This window comes from Triplophysa dalaica, chromosome 16, assembly GCF_015846415.1.
Source record: "Triplophysa dalaica isolate WHDGS20190420 chromosome 16, ASM1584641v1, whole genome shotgun sequence".
Classification (NCBI taxonomy): domain Eukaryota; kingdom Metazoa; phylum Chordata; class Actinopteri; order Cypriniformes; family Nemacheilidae; genus Triplophysa; species Triplophysa dalaica.
The window spans coordinates 5,055,243-5,074,773 of NC_079557.1; the positions used below are offsets into that span (position 1 = coordinate 5,055,243).

General features: G+C 37.9%; 1 protein-coding gene across 1 annotated transcript; it reads right to left on the minus strand.

The window, feature by feature from the left end:
• Positions 1-1,017: 1,017 nt before the first annotated feature.
• Positions 1,018-19,182, minus strand: tspan17 (tetraspanin 17). The gene is made up of 8 exons (XM_056769541.1): positions 18,752-19,182; positions 10,843-10,893; positions 9,658-9,804; positions 8,462-8,632; positions 7,445-7,570; positions 7,099-7,146; positions 4,797-4,913; positions 1,018-4,512 (listed from the first exon to the last, which is right to left on the minus strand). The coding sequence occupies exons 1-8, from the start codon at positions 18,836-18,838 to the stop codon at positions 4,447-4,449; spliced, it is 813 nt and encodes a 270-aa protein (XP_056625519.1). The 5' UTR covers positions 18,839-19,182; the 3' UTR covers positions 1,018-4,446.
• Positions 19,183-19,531: the final 349 nt, after the last annotated feature.

The following is a 19,531-nucleotide window of genomic DNA, read 5'->3' on the forward strand; positions in this document are numbered from 1 at the left end:
AGAATTCATGTCAAAGAGTGAATACTTACATTAAAGCATCTGGTTAATGGCGCTAATGCAGTGATTTTGGTTTTGCTGTGTTAGCGTTACACAATATTGGACAAATGATATTGGACAAATGAAAGACAGAAACAGGATGATACATTCAATTAATTCCTCAATATCCACCCAAAAATTAAAATTCTGTCATAATTTACTCACCCTCAGATTGTACGAATATTTTGGTTCAGCTAAACACAAAGAAAGATATTGGGAAGAATGTCAGTAACCAGACAGATCTCATCCCGGTGTACTGCTATAGTAGGAAAAATAAATACTGTGGTGGTCAATGGGGGATGAGATATTTGAGGCTACTGACATTCTTCCAAATATCTTTCTTTGTGTTTACCAGAACAAAGTAATTTATACAGCTTTGCAACAATTTGAGGGGATGAGAAATTGATGAGAGAGTTTCCATTTTTGGATGAACTATTCCTTTGAGGGAATTGCTGCAGTTACAAATTGTCAATCTTTGTCGCCATCTAGTGGCCTCAAATAAAATCTGGTATAAATCTGCTGTCATCATTTCCAATGACACAACTGTTGTCTAAAGCCAAACAATTAAAAAAAGTATAAATTATCTGTTATAAACAAATTGGCATGATTTCATAATTACATTTTTAAATTTCTTAAAAAAAAAATCTGGGGTGAATGTACGATTTTATGAGGTTGAAATCTAATTCCCATATTTAAATGAATAATGCAAGTGCTTTTTAATACTTCCCTTCCATCGTAACTTAGAGAAAAACTTTTTTAAGACAAAAACATGCCATCAAAGTTTGTTCAAGTTCTGCATTTACTTTGTATAACCTTGTGTGAAATGAGATCGCATTACATAACAGCACATTATGATTAATGTATAATTGATAAATTGAATTTTAAAGCATTTCAGCTGGAAACAGCCCATCTGTTCTACCAGACACTGATGTTCAGTAATATATTTGACAGACTTTGCAGATTAATGACACTGAAAACCCAGCAGGTCGTAATTCAATTTTATTATGAAAAAGAAAAGCTTGAAATATCATGTAACGTAGTTTACAGTGTAACAGACCATCTCCCACAAGAAAAGTCAATTTGTGTACGCTCCCCAAAACCCCAACATTTAAATGAAATAGACTACAGAAAACAATGGTCGTTTCCAAACACAAGGTGTGATCTTATGCCGACCGGTTTATAGAGAGAACATCCCTCATTATTTCAGTCAGGTTAGTACAATCATGTTATGAAGAGCAAAATAAATGCTTTTGGTTTGCAAGTGCCATATTCATTATCCAGTTTAAGAGGGTATGTTGGGTTATCTTAATGTAATGTTGATGGATAATAAATGCCAAGTCGATAAACAAATCCTCAACTTGACGGGACATCTGATAACAGCTTTAAACTGCTTGTTTGCAAAGACCAGAGTCAGGGAATAGTGCCGTCCATCATAGGACTACAATAGCTTTAACAAACAATCCATTATAACAACACACTGTAGCCTTAGAAAGAGTCACTTTATTTTTGTTGCATTCTGTGACTATTTCTTCTGTACAACATACTGAAGGCAGCAACTAAAAATTAAACTGAGAAGATCGGCTCTGTATTCAAGATACTTAGTGTGGTTTACATCACTGTTAATGTTCACAACTGCTGCAACGGAGTTATGACTCCCATAATAATCCCCATTTAAATCATTTCTCCAAGATGAGGTAGAATCCAAAGATTTCTGTGAAGACACTTTGATAACTAGTAAGGGAATGTAAACAAAACAAAAGAACATCTTAAAGGATTTCGCAATTCATATTTCCAAGCGCGTAAAAGTGACAAGTGTCATGTCAAGCATAATGCTCGGTTCAAGATTAAGACTACATTTTGTAATCTTGAAAAAAAAATTCTGATGTGCATTGACCAATAACAAAACGTTCACCATCCACACAGAATTAACCTCTGAAAGTTCTGTACAACTGTTAAATGTAGACTGCTTTATCTCTGATATATCTGTGCTTGAAGTGAAACATCTGAAAGATTCTAATGTAAAAACGACCGTCTGGTGCAGAAAACGGTCAGCATAAAAGGCTGACTAGCTTTATCACCATCCATCGTCAAAGCTGTTTTGATGAACCAGCACACAAAAACTGCACAATGCAGTTCATAATAAATGCCAATGCATGCACAAGGAATGTCTATTTCACTACACGAACATAGAACTAGGTTTTTTTCAGCTGTGTGCCTTCTGTCCGACAAACATTAATGGAATTCATATCAGTGTGTCCATTGCACTTAGAAGGGTAAATCATATGATTATATAGAGTTGAAAGATGATCTTTACATTCATGGTATAGAGGAGGTCTGGCAAAGGGAACATACTTAATGTTTCCCTTTGTTTGAAAACCGAACCTCACAAAACCAGGTCCCAGGTGACAATTCAAAAATCCAAATAAGTGTGCATAGCGAAATGGAAGCCATTTAAGGACATTTCTGTTGAATAATTTTTCTGGCATTATGTTCTCAATGGTGACTCTTGTTGTATTACCACAAAAAAAATACCATTTTCATTTCAACCAAATCTACTCTGATGCATCAAAATCTAACTTGGTCAAAATGAATAGTCATATTATAAAACACAAACAACTACAATCTCTTCTCTGAGCCATTATATGTAGTTGCAATTATCTGTTAACTTGTCAGGGACTACAACCTCTAACAGAAATTTCATAATTTTACTTTGTGTTGTGACCTAAAATGCCCTTAAACCATGATTATATTTTTAATATAGCAAAGCTTCTCATACATTGCTCTTAAGTTCATATTTAACAAATATCAAATATTTTTTATTTAATTAATTTTACTATTCTCAAATTCATGTTTCTTCATGTTCTTTGAGGAAAATTCATATTTTTCATAAATTTTGGGTTAAACAATGTGCCCAACAAAGAATGATTTGGGGAAACAAACAGAAAATAAGCATCATCCTCGGAATGTAATGTGTGTTCGCTGCATAATAGATTTGTTTCTTATATACACAGGCAGGAAGTGTCAGCAGGCCCCACCCGCCCCACCCAGCTCTCCCCGAAACAGAAGAGAAATCACATTTAACTTTTCACAATATCACAGATTATAACTGAGCTTTTCAATCAGTTCTGTATCAGATCAGATCAAGATACTGCACTCTCTAAATACAAAACATCTGTAGTGCATCATCAATATTTCTACATTATTTGTAAGGTCATGGCTCAATATAGACTTTCTGAACGTAGACGATTAACACAGCAAGGTCAAAACTAACTGGTATGGCATTCACACATATGGGCATGTGTGTGTGCGTTTGTATAAGGAGGTCTGCATTACATGCATTTTTAATGGCTGATAGCATGCAGAGAGATAGACAGAGTGAGTGAGTGAAGAATAAAATATTTCCAAAGGCCAGTTGGGTGACCATGTGCTGTGTGACTGCCATAAGCTTTTTCTATCACCTCTATAGGCCTTGAGGCGAGCGATCATATGCGCGGCTGATTCAATCTGTCCATTTCGTGTGGTTTCGCGTCAGACTCATTCTGCAATGCAATCTGTGTGTTTGTGCGTGTATTTCTCAAAACAAAATGTACATCTCTAATGGTTTCCATAGAAAGTTTGGTTGGTTAGTATAGCGATGTATATCTTCTATGAATTAAAGCAGCATCATATTCATAATAATACATTGTTTTGTGTCACTATAGCGTTTCAATATAATCTAGCAAAGTGAAAATAAAGATTCTACAGCAAGTCTGGGACAGCGATAAATCTGCTACAACCAATCGAAAGGAATGAGGGGAAGCGACCAAAGCACTGCTGTACAGAGAAAGTAATCTGCACCTCCCCAACAGTAGTGGTAGAAAACAAAAGCATAACGTGTAATTATCAAGTACATCATTCTGATTGGCTGCCCCTGCCCAACAGAGGGCCAGTCAGAGGTAAGAGTCCGACTGCCCATCATCTGGTACGACCGACGGACAGAAGGCCGTTTAAAAAGCTGAACCCAGCCACGCTGCAGTAAGGCTTTGTTTAGCTCATGGCTCCTCTGTTTGAAGTCTCAGTGGTTGTTTTAGATTGTTCTCCATATGCAAGTCATCCACAGGTCGATGAAAACATAATCCGCTTAATATTAAAAGAGATGGTGAACCAGCGTTTTGAGATCACAGCTTGATCAGAGCATGTCATCTCGACTCCTCCCGGGAAGCGTCTGTAAGAGCTTGTTTTCATGAAAGAAACCACAAAGAGAAAATAATTATAGATGGAGAGTCCATTTTGTACAGTCAGCTTACATTAAACGTCCACAGGGTTAGAAATGGCAGAATCGTCCCGTCTCTGTGGCATGTAAACAGTGCTCCTTTGCATTTAGCTCTCTGCCATGACCTCAAGAAGTCTCCTCTAGTCCCCTGCAACGGGTCACCAGTTAGCTTTCACCGCTCTGATGTCACTCACAAGGTTCTGAGCCAGACATATCCCAAAAATCTGCAAAATGAAAAGTTACAAAAAAACATTGTTTTGCATATATTTTGAAGATTGTTTTTTATATCGTTAAGATAGAATTATCATTATAACTTTATTGTTAGTGACTTTCTGTGATGTAAGAAAACCACAGAGAAAGGATGCAAAAATCTGGTATGAATTTGCAGTTTAACCAGAAGGTGGCAGTGTGACACACATTCATGTGAAAAAACATAAAAAAGCAAAACTGTGCATTCATAACCATATCGTCACCGTTTCGCTTCACCACCCGAAAGCATTCTGCTCACCTGTAACAACGCGACACCCACGAAAATCCCAGCCACAATGATCAGATTGTCCTGAAGCCACTTTTCGAACTGCCCCACGCAGCCCTTGGTATAAATGTACCTCTGCTGGTCAAGCTCCTGTTAAAACATTTAAAACAGCACTTGTTTGTTAAATGTCAAACTGAAATAAGTAACTAAATCTCCATCGAGCAGGGCACGTTGCTCATCTCTCCGAGCTGACCATCAGTCTTTACACAAGTCCAGGAAAAACATCTAGGCCTTCACCTGGTAAGACCTGTGCACTTATCTTTATCCAGAACAAATATCCTCCCGGCAACACTGGAGATAGTCACTCCTACGCTTAGCAGTTGAAATGTCACACAGTCCACCCCATATCATCAAACAAGGGGAAGATCCAGTTTGTATTACACAGCCGTACAAGAATGTCTTCAGCTACTGTCTATGGGACTCTGGGAAGACAGATGTAATTTCGTGTAATTTAGGGTTTGACGGTGACATTTAAAGGCGAAGAAAAGATTAAGCCACAAACTACAGCTATTGTGAACCATGCAAACATGTTCTCCATTGAATCTATTGTCCCCTCAGGGAAGAAGACACAAAAGATGTTGGAAATGTAACTCTTAACCGGTAGGAAGTGAGAGGGATTTAAAGATGAATGACGAAAAAATGCTGGTGGACTTATTTAAGTTCTTTGGATGATATTCTTTCATACTTCCACGTCCAAAATTCCTAGAAATGTGGAGCATTAAAAAATGATTCTTCGAGTAGGTGTTGGTTGATAATGTGTGATGTGTTTTGAGTTGGAAGTAAAAATAGGCAATTTAGAAAGAAATTAAATTACAAAATCCAGGCAATGAATGTTTTGGTTGTTATGGTTTGAGACATTGCTGTAGGTGCCTGTGCACCCTTATGAGAATGAACCATTGTTTTTGTGGTAAAAGTGGGTAGAGGCCATGGGCATGGATTTTTGATGCGATTATTACTGTTGGCAAAACTATAGTTTAATGGTTTAATGCATACAAACAAATAATAATAAATACTCAAGTACCCCAAGGTTGACAATCAAATGACATTAATAGAAACTGAAAGCTTTTAACTATTCCGTTTCTGCAAGAAAAAAACCCATGTTTCTAGGTCAAAGTGACTCAAAGTTACACAGAAGCTCACACACATTCAAAATGATGTTTACACAACATCAATCAATCTTTTTAACGAAATGGTGACGCTTTATACTAAGGTTGTATTTTTTAACATTAGAAAAGCATCATGTAACATGAACTGACAATAATCAAAACAGTTTTTCAGCATTTGATGTTAGCTAATGCCAATACAATTGCTCATTGTGCATAAACAAATGTTAACATTTGCTACTTCAGATTTGAGAAATTTGCAGAAATGCTGAAATTTAACGTCAGTGTTTGAAATTTTGCGCATTAGCGGCATCAAGTGGTGAGGTTGTGAACTGCAACCAACTGCTCATGATACCGCCGACCCTCAGTTTCGAAGCACTACAGTGGCTGACGCTGACAAATAATATGTCGTCACGTTTTCGCTTCTTTGACAGAGGAAATAAAGTATTTAGGAAACGCTCTTTGTAGAGCAGTTTGTCCGTTTAGGGCTACTGTAGAAACAACATGGTGAATTCATGCGAGGGGACACGCGGTGTGTGTAGCTAGAAATCGCTCATTCTAAGGTAATAAAAACATAACACTTCATTATGTAAGGGTTTATACACCGTCCTCTGAAGACAAAGTGTATAATATATTGCATTTCTGTCAATAGATCCTCCAAAAAATGACACACTTGACTAATGGGTATAAGTATTGTTTTTAGTTAGTTAATGTTATCTAATGCATTTACTTGTGTTAACATTTAATACCTTATTTACTATTTAAATATTAAAATTGAAATAAAACTTAGATCTAAAGGTAAACCATGACTGTGTGTATCCATGGATACAGAAGGAGTTCTCTGCACCCACGGTTCACCACTGTCTCTCCATGGCACAGTGTCACTCCACCCATACTGAGAAACACAGGGCTGGCAGAACCCGCTGACTGAACAATTACAGAGCTCCACTATTTCCAGTGGCTAAAACCAGAAGCTAATTATCACTTTTAAAGGCTTAAACTGTTATTAAGGAGCAGAACAAGAGGAACCGCTCTCAGAAAGTCTCTCAACCCTGTGTTCCCTGCTGAGGGTATTCTGAACACTGCCTTCTCTTTCTCGACATGATTCATGCAAGCTTTTTTCCACATGAAGAATATGTAACGGATGTATCTCCCTACGAATAAAGACTCACCCCTTGAAGCCGGACATCATAGCCGCACTGTGTATTCAGGACATCCTCCTAGAAAGATCAAGTGAGCATTTTAGTTTGAAGGACACTTATAGTTACTTCTTACAACCCTCAATCTTTATGATATAAAAATGTACCATTGTGCTACATCCCCGAGATACATTCAATTTTCATTCAGTTTTCTCCAGAACACGATAGGTCTTTTAATAACCTTATGAATGCATTTATATATGTTCGGCTAATTTGAAACCTGTCAAGAACACAAAACACGCAGCCTGGAGGGTGAAGTGTGAAAGTGCTGAAAAAGGAGCAAAGAGCATGTGTTAAACAGGTGCAGTGACTCACTCACCGCAGGGTCTTTGACGCAACAGGAGAAAGGAACGCCACATTTCTCCCGGCTGGGGTTTAAGTCGGTGCAGTTGAAATAGATGTTCATGTTCCAGTCGTTCGGCCCATGTGCACCACAGCACGACCACTGATATGATACACGACAACATGAGTAACATTATCATCATCTTAACATCCTCACAGCTGTCATTCACAGCAATGTCTCATGAATTAGAAATAATGTTTTTATTGTGAAATTGTGATAAGCAAATTGTGATTTTTTCCTAAAGTACAGGAATTTTTAAACAAAATGAAAAATGATCTTTGCATTCTCACTAATCTCAGCATCACTTCATTTTTTTGTAATTTTTCTTAACCTGATCCGAAAATTGTGTATTTTTTCTTTTAGATAACATTATGCGGTGGAAATTACATTTTAAATGTTTTTGGAATAACATTTTGGACACTTCGACTTTTGTGCGTGAAATTAACACAATTAATATTTTTACCCTTTTTACCTAATCAATAAAATTGTGAAAAGTAACATTTATATCAATAAAACTCATTTTTTGGACTTTATTGTAATGCAAAAAGGTTACATGAGATGACAAAAAATCCTTCACATGGATCATGTTCCCGTTAAAGAAAACTCTTCCCTGATACCTCAGTTTCCATGGTAACCAAGAGCATGTTTGTAAAACTTTAATAGAGCTTTATTGTAACTATTTATAAAATTGTCTGTTGTGGCAGAAATGTTGCCGCAACTCAGTGACAGAAGAAATAGTAAAATAAAAATTATTATTATTATAATGTCAACTGTTTGTGTTATGTTAAATGAAAAAAAAATACAAAAAAATACAATCCTGAGGCATAAAAATGCCTGCAGTTGAAAAAACCCAGCAGTTATGACAATAAAGGCATCTCATATTCATAACACATTTATATTCTGTATCCTTATTCAAACTGTTGACCTAAACATAATACAGTACACGATGTACCCCATCACAGGGGAAAATGAGAGAGGCTGATGCTGACTCACGTATTCTTGGGCGAAGTCAATGAGGTTCTGTAGATCAATGTCATCCCTATAGGCTTTAACATTGTTGTTGATGAAGAAGTTCAGCTGGTCTTTGATCCAGTCTTTAAACACAAATGCTAAAATGCCAGCCGTGAGCTCTAGGAAAAAGATGAGCCCCAGAAACACTGAGAACTAGAGAAGAAACACACACAGAGACAAATAAGAATCAGATTACCCTATTCATCCCGATAAATATCCCTGACCTTATTTCAAACGTATTATGTTGTGTTGCTATTAGGTTACTGTTCAGAAGAGCTGTGCTTTGTTAGAGGTAGTACAGTACTTTCAGTGTAATAACTAATTAATTTAAATATAATTCATAGATTTGGGAACTAAAAATTTTGAAATGGATGAAACGTGAAATTGGAGCCAAACAGGTCATTTTGGGAACAATGGTGCACTGTAAAAAATCCAACCTGCAAAATGTTCTCCCTACAAAGATAAATGAGTAACTTGAACATAAAAAATGTATTCAATTCAAATTATTGTTTTGCATATAATCAACAAATCAGCCAAAACATGTTTCTAACGAAGATTGTTTTCTTGACTTGACTTAGACTCAAGTTTTGGCCAAATGCATCAGAAAGCTTGCACAACTTACAAAACAGTGTTTTCTGAACACACAATATTGCTAGAGTTGGATAGTTCCCAAGATGCATTGCAGTATGTTTAATTCTGTGTTTCTTATTTGCTTTTCTTTAAAGATAAGTGTTTTAGTTCTTGCTGGCTTCATTTTTGCTTTAATGTTGTTGTAACTGTTAGCTATCCGTTGTGTTTAGAGTTTTTTAATGAATGATGGTTTTTGATGTTCAATGTTGAGGTGTAAGTGTATGACTCAATGCCACAACTGTTCAAACAGTTATTTGATCAAAGTTTTGGTCTGTCTGAGGCAGAAAACATCTACAATTGTAGTAAAAGACAAATACATTTGTTTATTTTCACATACCCGATCTATATTTATGTTCAGCCAACAAACATTATTTTGTTCTGTTGTTCATTAGGTAAACTTGACAATGTTGTGACAACTAATGACTTCAACATCATTTTTCAAGTTGGGTGAACTTCTGTTTGTTGAGTTAACTCAAAAACGTGCTTGTGATAGGTTGTCTTATTATTTTAAGTTGACTCAACTATTCTTTTTCAAGTGTGAAACTCACAAATTTGAGCAGGAGCGTGTTTTCCCGGAGCGCGCCGATGCATCCGGCAAATCCGAGGATGAACATCACCCCCCCTACCACGATGAAGAGCCATACAGGGTCGAAACCGCCCAGATCTGTGATGGAGGAAATGTTTGACAGCACTCCCTGTGGGCCAGACACATCAGACAGAATTTCTGTGAGTTTATAGCGTGACCCTAAAATCCTTTACCACCTGCCAAGCCGTCGGTTTTGTTTGGATAAATCTCCACAGGGATCCGTACTTTCCAAGTTTGGCTCTGTACACAAGGGTAAAATCTTAAGTGTGACCTCAGAACGAAAGGCACTCTGACACTAAATATCCACAGTATTTCGTTTTGTGTGTTTTAACTTGTACATTTTATTCTTCTTGACGTTTATTTAAAAGGATCATTGGCATCAAATTAAATAAAACCCCACTTTATCTCCAAATGCTTTTTTCAGCGATTAACATTTAGTGAATTAGAAATGAACCACGTTGTTAATAATTTACATGGTGTCGCCAAGGTGTTCCCTAATTGGATGACATTAATACAAAGTGCCATATGGTCTACAAGTGTCAGAGCAATCAAACACCCAATATGAGCAATTTCCACCATATTTATCAGCCAATTGACTTTTACATTCATTAAGTCACCTCGAATTAGTCTGAATGAATTATGTTCACCTTTCGCGCATGAATGCATTACAGCGACGCTGACCTTCGGAGAGGAACGACGAATCAGAGACATGATAAACACGAACCTTAGCTACAGGCGTGTCGCAAAAAGACAACATAACAGTGACATTTAACTGCTGGGAAAATAAAGCACGCCACCCATATGCTCTCATGTGTCACTGTTTAAGGGTTTTTACGAGAAAAACACTAACATCAAAGAGGGGAAAAGGCGTCATGGGGAGTCTCCCAACAGCGTTTAATCTGTTGCAGGCAAAAAAATAACCTAACTTCACTTTCAGCAGAGTAAAATGTGAAGCAGAACAGATATTAATAAAGCTGCTTAAGCTAGCAGTCCGAATGAGACAACGGGGGGAATTGTAGGGAATTGGTACTGGTAAATAGTGCAGTTGTCCACGCCGCTATTTGTGTCTTAAGATTGTTGCTTAGGCAACCTCGTGGATAACGAAATGAAGAATTTGAAGCACTCTCGTGTTACTCTGTATACTTGCCTTTTCTGCCCATGCCCAAAGTCCAATTGCGAGGAATGCGGCACCCAGCAACTGCAACACACAAGAACAAAACAGAATCCATCAGATTTAAGCCACTTACACAATTCATTCCTGCTCGAGGTTTGCACAGTGCAGACAACCGGAGAAAAATAATCTTGGCCGAGTTTCAGTCAAAGATCCGGAAAGTGGAGATCTTTGGCGTTTGGTTCGTGTGAGGGAGCCAAGACTTGTTTTTACCTGAATGAGAGAAATGACTTGGATGTCTTGCTACAACTGCTTACAGGAACCAGGGGTTATTTTTGCATTAGAGGATTACTGTATTTTTTTTATGATTTGGAATGTCTTTCCAGTAATAAGTCTCGGACTCAGAAACGAAGCAAATTCTCCGATCTCAACGCTTTTTTGACAGACACACGCACAAAAACCATCATAGAAACTGCTGTAATTTTTTATTAATAATTATTAATCACACCTTTAAACATTACTTGTATTGACGGCTTCAACGGCAACACAATTAACAAACGTTATATGGCCGGAATTTAACTTCCGGAAGACCTCCACGAAGAATCAAAAACGGAGTATTTTTAATTTAATACAATTAATATACAACAAAATATCAAATATAAATAAATTAAAAAGTATATTACAACAAACCCAGACTGGATGCTGACTTTGGACCAAGCGCGTGGGTCCAATGAAAAGTCTATCAAATAAAATTTTAATGCATACAATAAAAATTAAACATGAATGGGAATCATTGATTTTAATTTTACAGCATTTTTGGTGTTGTCCACAAAAACAGATTGTGACGCATCACATCATATCAAATAGAATACGGTATCGTATGTTCACCTATTGTATCTTATATAATATAAAACTTTTTTACTTCTCATTTATAGTCTGAATAATCTTTTTACACCTCAAACAACCTTTGATCTGGAATCGTGAAGCACCTTTATAAGTCATAGTGTATCATATCCCATCGTGTTAAAATCCAACACAAACTTTATAGTAGTGGTGGGCATAGATTAATTTTTTTAATCTAGATTAATCTAGATTAATTCCGAGATTAATCTAGATTAATCTAGATTAAAATGGCTCATTTGAATTCTGCCGAAGGCATTCAGAATATGTGTGCTACCCAAATAATGACTAAAAGTAAGTCTTTGAGAACGGGTTTCTCAAGCCAGGTGGCGCATTAGACCAGGGGCTCATCTCCTGTTTCCAAAATGCATCACAAACTGCTTGAGAAAGCTGTTCTACTATGATAATTGGTGATGAAAATTAATTATTTTCAATAAAATGAACTTGTGTTTACTTCCGCATTAGCTAAGGGATAATTTGCGTTTAGGTGGTACTTGAGACTGGAAGAGCTCCTACAATACATTTACATTTAGTCATTTAGCAGACGCTTTTATCCAAAGCGACTTACAAAGAGTGAGGGAGCAACAAGCGATATGTCATACAGGAGCCATAATACATTAGATCTCAATACAAAGTTACTGGTTTCAACTAAAGCTAGACCACTACCTGTTGAGAGAAAGTTTTTTTTTTAAACCAATTCCGCATTGCACAACGTGCAAACAACCTTAGTCTTGTCGATGTTTCTATTGGGAAGCTTCTTAAAAATTAATATTCCCTGAAGCAAACCCCGGCGGCTTCATAGCTGCATCCATGTTAGCACGTCACGTTTGATGCGGTAATTTCACAGTAACGTGATGTTGTGTTCAGACCAAACGCGAATGGCGCGTCAAGCGCGAGTTATTTATATGTTAATGCAAAGAGCCAATAGACCTACTTGCTGCGCGAATCGCGCGAATGAAGCCCTGGTTATGAGATGATGAGGCGGCTTCTGCTTCCGCGAATGACGCGAATCACGCGAGTTGAAAAATCTCGTTCTCGCCCCGTACAGTGCAGTTAAGCTGGTATACATCCGCGCTAAAATATCAAGGTGAAAGTCATCATAGCTTGCGTAGTATAGACCCAGCTCCCAACCCAACTTTGAGAATAGATTAACGGCGACATTTTTTTTATCGCGCGATAAGAGTCTCACTGCGTTAACGGCACCACTACTTTTTTAAAACTGGTATATGACACAGATTAGATTCCAACCTCTATCTCCTACTTTAGCACACTAACCACTAGACTAGACCAAAGCGGTTTTAATATTAAAGCCCCATTGCACATCGAGTCAGAAATTTGCGCTTGAAATATCTGCACGTTAAAAAATAAATACGACCTCACGTTGTGTCAATCACATCTTCACACTGCCTCCGATATATTCGTCCGTCGTTAAAAAAATCGGACCGGGTTCGATTTTCTGCGTTTTTCCCATCCGTCAAGCATTTTGAGTGGCGTTTTCAACAATTCAGAGACACTGTACAAACGAGAGCCAAATACCAAAAAACGCATATGAAAAGTTTGTATTTGCAAAGACCTTAAGGCAGATAACTCTCACGACAACATTATTTCGTTTTACTCCCTGAATTTTTTGCTTTAACTTGTTTAATACAACAACACAAGCTCGTCCAACACCAGCTATCTGAGAGGTGCGTGTTTGTGTGTGTTACAGTGCCTACGGCATAAAGAAGAACATAAAAGAGAACACAAGAGAAAGAAGGTGAGAGTCGGAGGTCGAGTATCAACAGTCACAAATCCCATAATCCCATTTCCCTGGGGTCACCATTAATCCTATTGGATGGTGGTGACAGAGCTAAACCAGTGATCCACTAAACACACTCGCTACAGCAGTGCAGAATCCCTGAACCCCATCATGAAGACTTGGGCCTATGTCCTCCATCGCTCTGGTTCTTGATCCGTGTTGTGTGGGGTGTGTTGTGCCACCTGTGTGGATATCTGGCATATATAGCTATTCTGGCCAATCAGAGACAAGCTGCTATCATAGAACGCGAGATGTTTATACTTACAGTATCTCTGTATTATGGCAAGCGCCGGCCAAATACACTCTTGGCTTAAACTCTTGACTCTCTGACAGTAAGCAGAAGCACTTTTTCCACCAGCTGTTACTTCAATGAGAACAGCTTCTGCTGTTGAAATGCTTTTCGCAAGCCTTCTGACATCTTTATCTGTATTTTATTAAAGAACCGTTGCATGGAAGCATGTAATTCGGAAACTCTGACTATAGTGTTCTGGATTTTCATTTATATTATTACATTAAGCGAATCCTTAAACAGAAATATTAAACTTAAAGGCTATCCTCAAAAATGAAAATACTTATATAATTTAATCATCCTCGTGTCATTCCAAGCCCGTCTGACTTTCTTCTGCAGAACACTAAAGGAGATATTTTGAAGAATTTGATAACCAAACAACACAAAACAACTTAAGACATGAATGATGCAGGTTTGTTGAGGAGCGCTTTCAGATTTTATCTTCTGTTGGAGAACAAAATGTTTGGAAAAATGTCTTTAGACTTAGTCATTTAGAGGTAGTCATATTATCTTATGGTATCATAAACAATACAGTCATACATCGGGACTAAGATACATACATTTTATACATTTAGACTTATTTTAAAAGATTGACTCTAGCTATATATAGGAACCAGAATACCACAGAGGGGGATATGCTTTTCATCTTGTGCTTTTCGGTAAATACCCCAAACTGCCTAGCAACCAAATAACAACGCTCTGGCAACCACCCAAACAGATCAGCATCAACACAGTAAGTTGTGTCCAAAGTTGTGTTTGTTGTAGATTGGTTCTAAAAGATTTTCCTCTGGCCAGGTTTATGGAAATTTTGACGACTAGTTCATATTTTCCAAGACAAGGGAGATATCTTGTGATTTATTACACTCCATCTCAGGGACAAATCTGAAACACTCCCTGACAACATAAACCCTAGAATATATAAAAAATCTCACAGTAGAATCTTTGCAGAGGTGTTATGCGATGGGTATCATGCCATTTGGCTATACAGAAAGTGGGGTAGCAGACGGGCACACATATTGTGCCACCCAAAATATTTAGGGTTGGGTACTGATTGGGAAACCCCCGCGCATGACCCAGCGCAGGACCCCATCTCTCTGCTTATTCTGTGCTGTGAGACCGGTATAGAGAAGCAGCACATTCCGTACGCACCCGCAAATGAATGTGTACACTGTTTCCATTATTATTATTATCTAGTAGTTTTAAAAATTGTTTTGAAGAAAGATGTGGTGAAGTAAGTCGCACAGCATAGTTACTTGATTTTTAAGAAAAATGTCCATTAATTTGACTATTTGTTACTTGTGTTTTTAATACATGTTTCCCTGCATTTCAGACATTTTGCGTAAGCACATTTATTTGCACATTACGACTTGATTCTGGCTTATTTTGTTTTTTTATTCAATTATTATAAAGGTATATTCTGTTATAAACAAATTCTGTATATTAATAATTGGTCGTTTTTTGGTGCATCAATGAAGCACTTCGCGTTGTACTCTTAACCACGAGCTGTCATCCCCACATTCACGCACACAAACACGTGATCAGTTGACTGTAGGCAAGGAGTGACAATTCTGAATTGACTATGTAAATCCTTTGTCGGGGACGCCCCTAGTATATAGGTTAGAAACTACTTGAGGTTGAGTATGACAGAATTTGTATGTCTGGGTAAAGTATCCCTTTAAAACAATGAACAACGACCGCATGATTTATGTCATCAATGCTAATGTCAGCCGAGGCTCAATATCAGCACATTAGAAGTGGTTTTTAATAATTGATGGATCAGCGTGAGTCTCTGGGTTGATTCATCCGCGTTTGAGTGAAAATGAGTCAATGTGGGGCGTGTGTGTTAGTGAGAACAAGGCCTGCTGGGAAATGGCATGGAAATAAACTCCCTCGCAGAGAATCAGAGGAAGAGGGGGAACGGACATGTGGTTCCCATCTGCCACATGAACCTGGAGGATACAAAGAGGAAAAACATACAAAAACACGCACAAACACGAGCTCACGCAAGGACAGAACATCACACAAAAACACTCTCCCCGTGCACGCTGCCAACTTCGCAAATTTGCATCTTTTGTTAATAATCTTCACTCGCCACATGCACACCGAGCGTGCAAACAAACACAACAGTCAAATGGTTTTGTTGTATGGGGGGCAGCGTGCGCGACAAAAGCCGTCAACCGAAGCTGAATGGGGTTCAATGAGAGACACAAGACCTCAGCTCGTTCGGGCATCTCGGACACTGTGGGAAGCAGAGAGACCCCTCTCACGCACGCCATTCCCTCACCCCAAACATCTTCATTTGAATACGAGACAGAGAGGGCGAGAGGAGCACGGAAAGTGGAGTCAAAAGGAGAGGAGGAGGAGAGTTTGACGAGGAGAAATTAAAGGCTGCTGGGGTGGAGCCCTGAATGGTGGGAATGTCAGGATGTCCCTGCAAAGCCCCTCGGGTAGATATCAGACTCTGGTTAGAAAGCGAGACAGCTGTAATTACAGGCCATCAGCCCGATCCACACTCAAGCTCCTGAGCTGAATGATGTGGTCTTCAGGGATCAGGTGGGTTTCTGCTAAATCATGCTGTCTCCACTATAAACCACTCAGATGGGCATTACGCAGAACGGGCACACAGGGGTCAAATAGTCTGCAAAGACAAAGGAGTCAAGAGACTATAGAAGGTTTTCAAACAAGGGGGGACAATATGACTGTAGGGGGATGTGAAGACATCAGGCCTCAGTTAATTAAAGCAAGCATCACTATTACTATGAATCATCTGAGGGTTAAAAGCCTTTGAGAAATAGTGTGAAACTAAACAAGAACTGTTCGTGACACAGACATGAATGAAATGGGTAGTCCTTAACCGCCTTAAGAAACTAAACCGTGGCTTTATTATAGTAAAAGTGTAGTGCACCATGATTTTTTTGGGTTGTTGACATGTGTTAGTATAGTTTAACAACAAACATTATGGTTAAAGTATGGTTACTGTAGAAAGACAATGGCAAATTTGTGGGTACTATGATTTACTACAAATACCATAGTTTGACTCGGATTATCGTAGTAAAAGCACGGTTAGTTTGAGTGTGTGAGCACTTAAAGGGATAGTTCAACCAAAAATAAAAACTAATTTACTCAGACTCATGTCTTTCTTAACCTATATGACTTTGAACACAAAAAATATATTTTGAAGAACGTTGGTAACCAACAACACAGGCCCCCATTGACTTCAATTGTATAGACACAAGTCCATTGAAACATTTCTCAAACTATCTTATTTTGCGTTCCTAGAAGTAAGATTCTTATACTGGTTTCGAATGACATGAGGGTGAAAAAATGTCAGTGTTTTTGTGTGAATTGTCCATTTAAAAGTGAGGCATGCAATTACTGCACAATCTAACATTCACCATAATAAGGTTTGGAACAAACTTGGGAATGCCGTCTTTTAATAGGGTGGTATGCAAGCACAACATAGCGACAAACACTACTCAGTTTAAAAAAAAGAAATATGAGGGTTATTTATTGACTCTAGTCAATTTGGATGATTCAGAGATGCCACTGTGACTAAAATCGAACCTGAAAAACTGGGGTTGACTTCCAGATTCAAGGAGTATCAGGAGTTATTCTGGTCAATACGGTCTAAGTTTCAACTCGACAAAGCATGTCCATAATGTGTTCACAATGGCATTATGAATGTCTGCTGTAACAGAGTGCAGAGGATCATTGTGCACGGCTAACATTACAGACGGGACAACATTAATGCATTAGGTGACCGATTACCAACACGCCCCATAAAGAGATTTTCAAAACGCCATCCAACATGAAACAATGAAAAGAAACCAGGCAAAAATTGATGACATCAATAAGCTTACTAGAAACATGCCTCAGGATATGAGTTCACCACGCCACTACTCGGTACTACTTACTCACAGATGCTTCCCGGTCCAAGTGTTTCCTTTAATCTCACGATCCCTCACTGTCATACGTACACTACAAACCACAGTAAAGCTGAACAACGTGATGGGTTCATCATCACAATGATGTAATGAAGAAACATCAGTGTTTATTATACAGAGATTAAAACAACACTTAATTCAAGCAAGATTCTCTTGCGAAATTTATAAAATGAGTCAGGCTAGCTGGAATAAACCAATAAAAACCAATAAAACGTCTATAACAAAAATAAAACAATTATACTCCATATGGTTAGATGAAAAGATAAAAAATGCGTTCGTTATACAGGATATTTACTTATATATTTTGTCTTTACAGTTAACATCGCTGATAGACTCGAAAATTGGGGAAAACAAGTTTAATGCAAAAAGGTAGAAATAAATACTTCAATACATTTACATTTAGGCATTTGGCAGATGCTTTCATCCAAAGCGACTTACATTGCTTTATCCTATACATCTTACATAGGTATTTGCAATCCCCTGGGATCGAACCCACAACCTTGCCTTGTCAACACAATGCTCTTACCACCGAGTTACAGGAAAGCTCAATACATAAAAGAAAAAAGTTCAATGATGAGTTGTGCCTAACCCAGGATCCATCATCCAAAAATAAACCTATTTACTCTTTCTACTCACTTCTGAATGGGATGTACTTGGCAAGATAAGTTACAGTAATGAGATCCAACAATACCATTGTGATCAAATCCCAATGGAAGCAGGTAATCTTCAACCTAAATGAGCTTTTGAATGTCTATTCGACTTCAGGAAAAAAAGATCATTTCCATACATAGAAGAGACGATTTGCCTACAGAGGAGTGTGTAACGACACATCAAACCAGATACAAATCTATTCACGTACATGTTGTGAGATGAACATGGAATTGTCTATCCTGTTGAACTTGTTTTGCAATTCGGAGTCGTTCAGATCGTTGAAAACACAATGAGGATATTATAAAGACAGCAATAAAGGAAATAAAACTGACATGCAGATCCGTGTTATTACCCAAAACTCACCCAAAAGATGATGTTGAATCCGAATAAGAAGTATTTCACACAGCAGCTGACCTCTGCACCTTTAAAATGATGCTGTTTTCTGCTCATTTTGTCCGGGCCAGCTAACGCTATTGTGTTGATTCAACGATCAGCATCGGATTCCCAAAAAACTCGCAAATGATTCATGCATCTGTATTTCACGCACAGAGGCTGCGAGCCTCTCTTTCAAAAAATTCAGCAATACAGCGCGAACCACAACAACACACCGTCAACATTCGCCTCAATACAGATTTGAAACTGTTGTTTAAATGTAAAATAACAGAGCGTGCGGACATTAATGCTCCGGGTCCCCCCTGATAAACCCCCGAATCTTTGGGTTGCTGTCATTAAATGTGTTTGATATTTAACCTTGTTGTGAGCGTCCCGATGAAAACAATCCTGAGCATCTAACGTCCACCAAGAGCTGTGAAGCGCGACACGGCAATCACAGAACACGAGCTCGATGTCAACCGGGCAACATTTCATAATAAAAGTAATTTTGCTGAATTTCCACACTGTTTATTCATAGAGAAGATAAGTGAAAAAAATAACGTAGGAAAGCAACATAGAATTTGAATGTTGTTATTTTTTATGTTGATATATTTTATTGTATTTTACAAAAGATAACCATGGTTTTGTTAACATAAACATATATGGTTACTATTGAAATAAAAAATACTATATTAAAGCCAACCTTGGACTTGCATCTTTCTTGTGTAATCGTGTTTGAAAAAAACGTGAATTTAATTTCTATGGTGTTTT

Bases quoted from the DNA above. Each gene is read 5' to 3' on its own strand.
- tspan17 (XM_056769541.1), bottom strand. From the start codon at position 18,838: ATGAGCAGAAAACAGCATCATTTTAAAGGTGCAGAGGTCAGCTGCTGT. The intron at 8,633-9,657 runs GTGAGTTTCACA...TTTCTTCTCTAG, and splicing joins ACACGCTCCTGCTCAAATTT to TTCTCAGTGTTTCTGGGGCT. The intron at 4,513-4,796 runs GTGAGCAGAATG...TTCATTTTGCAG, and splicing joins TGGGTGTCGCGTTGTTACAG to ATTTTTGGGATATGTCTGGC.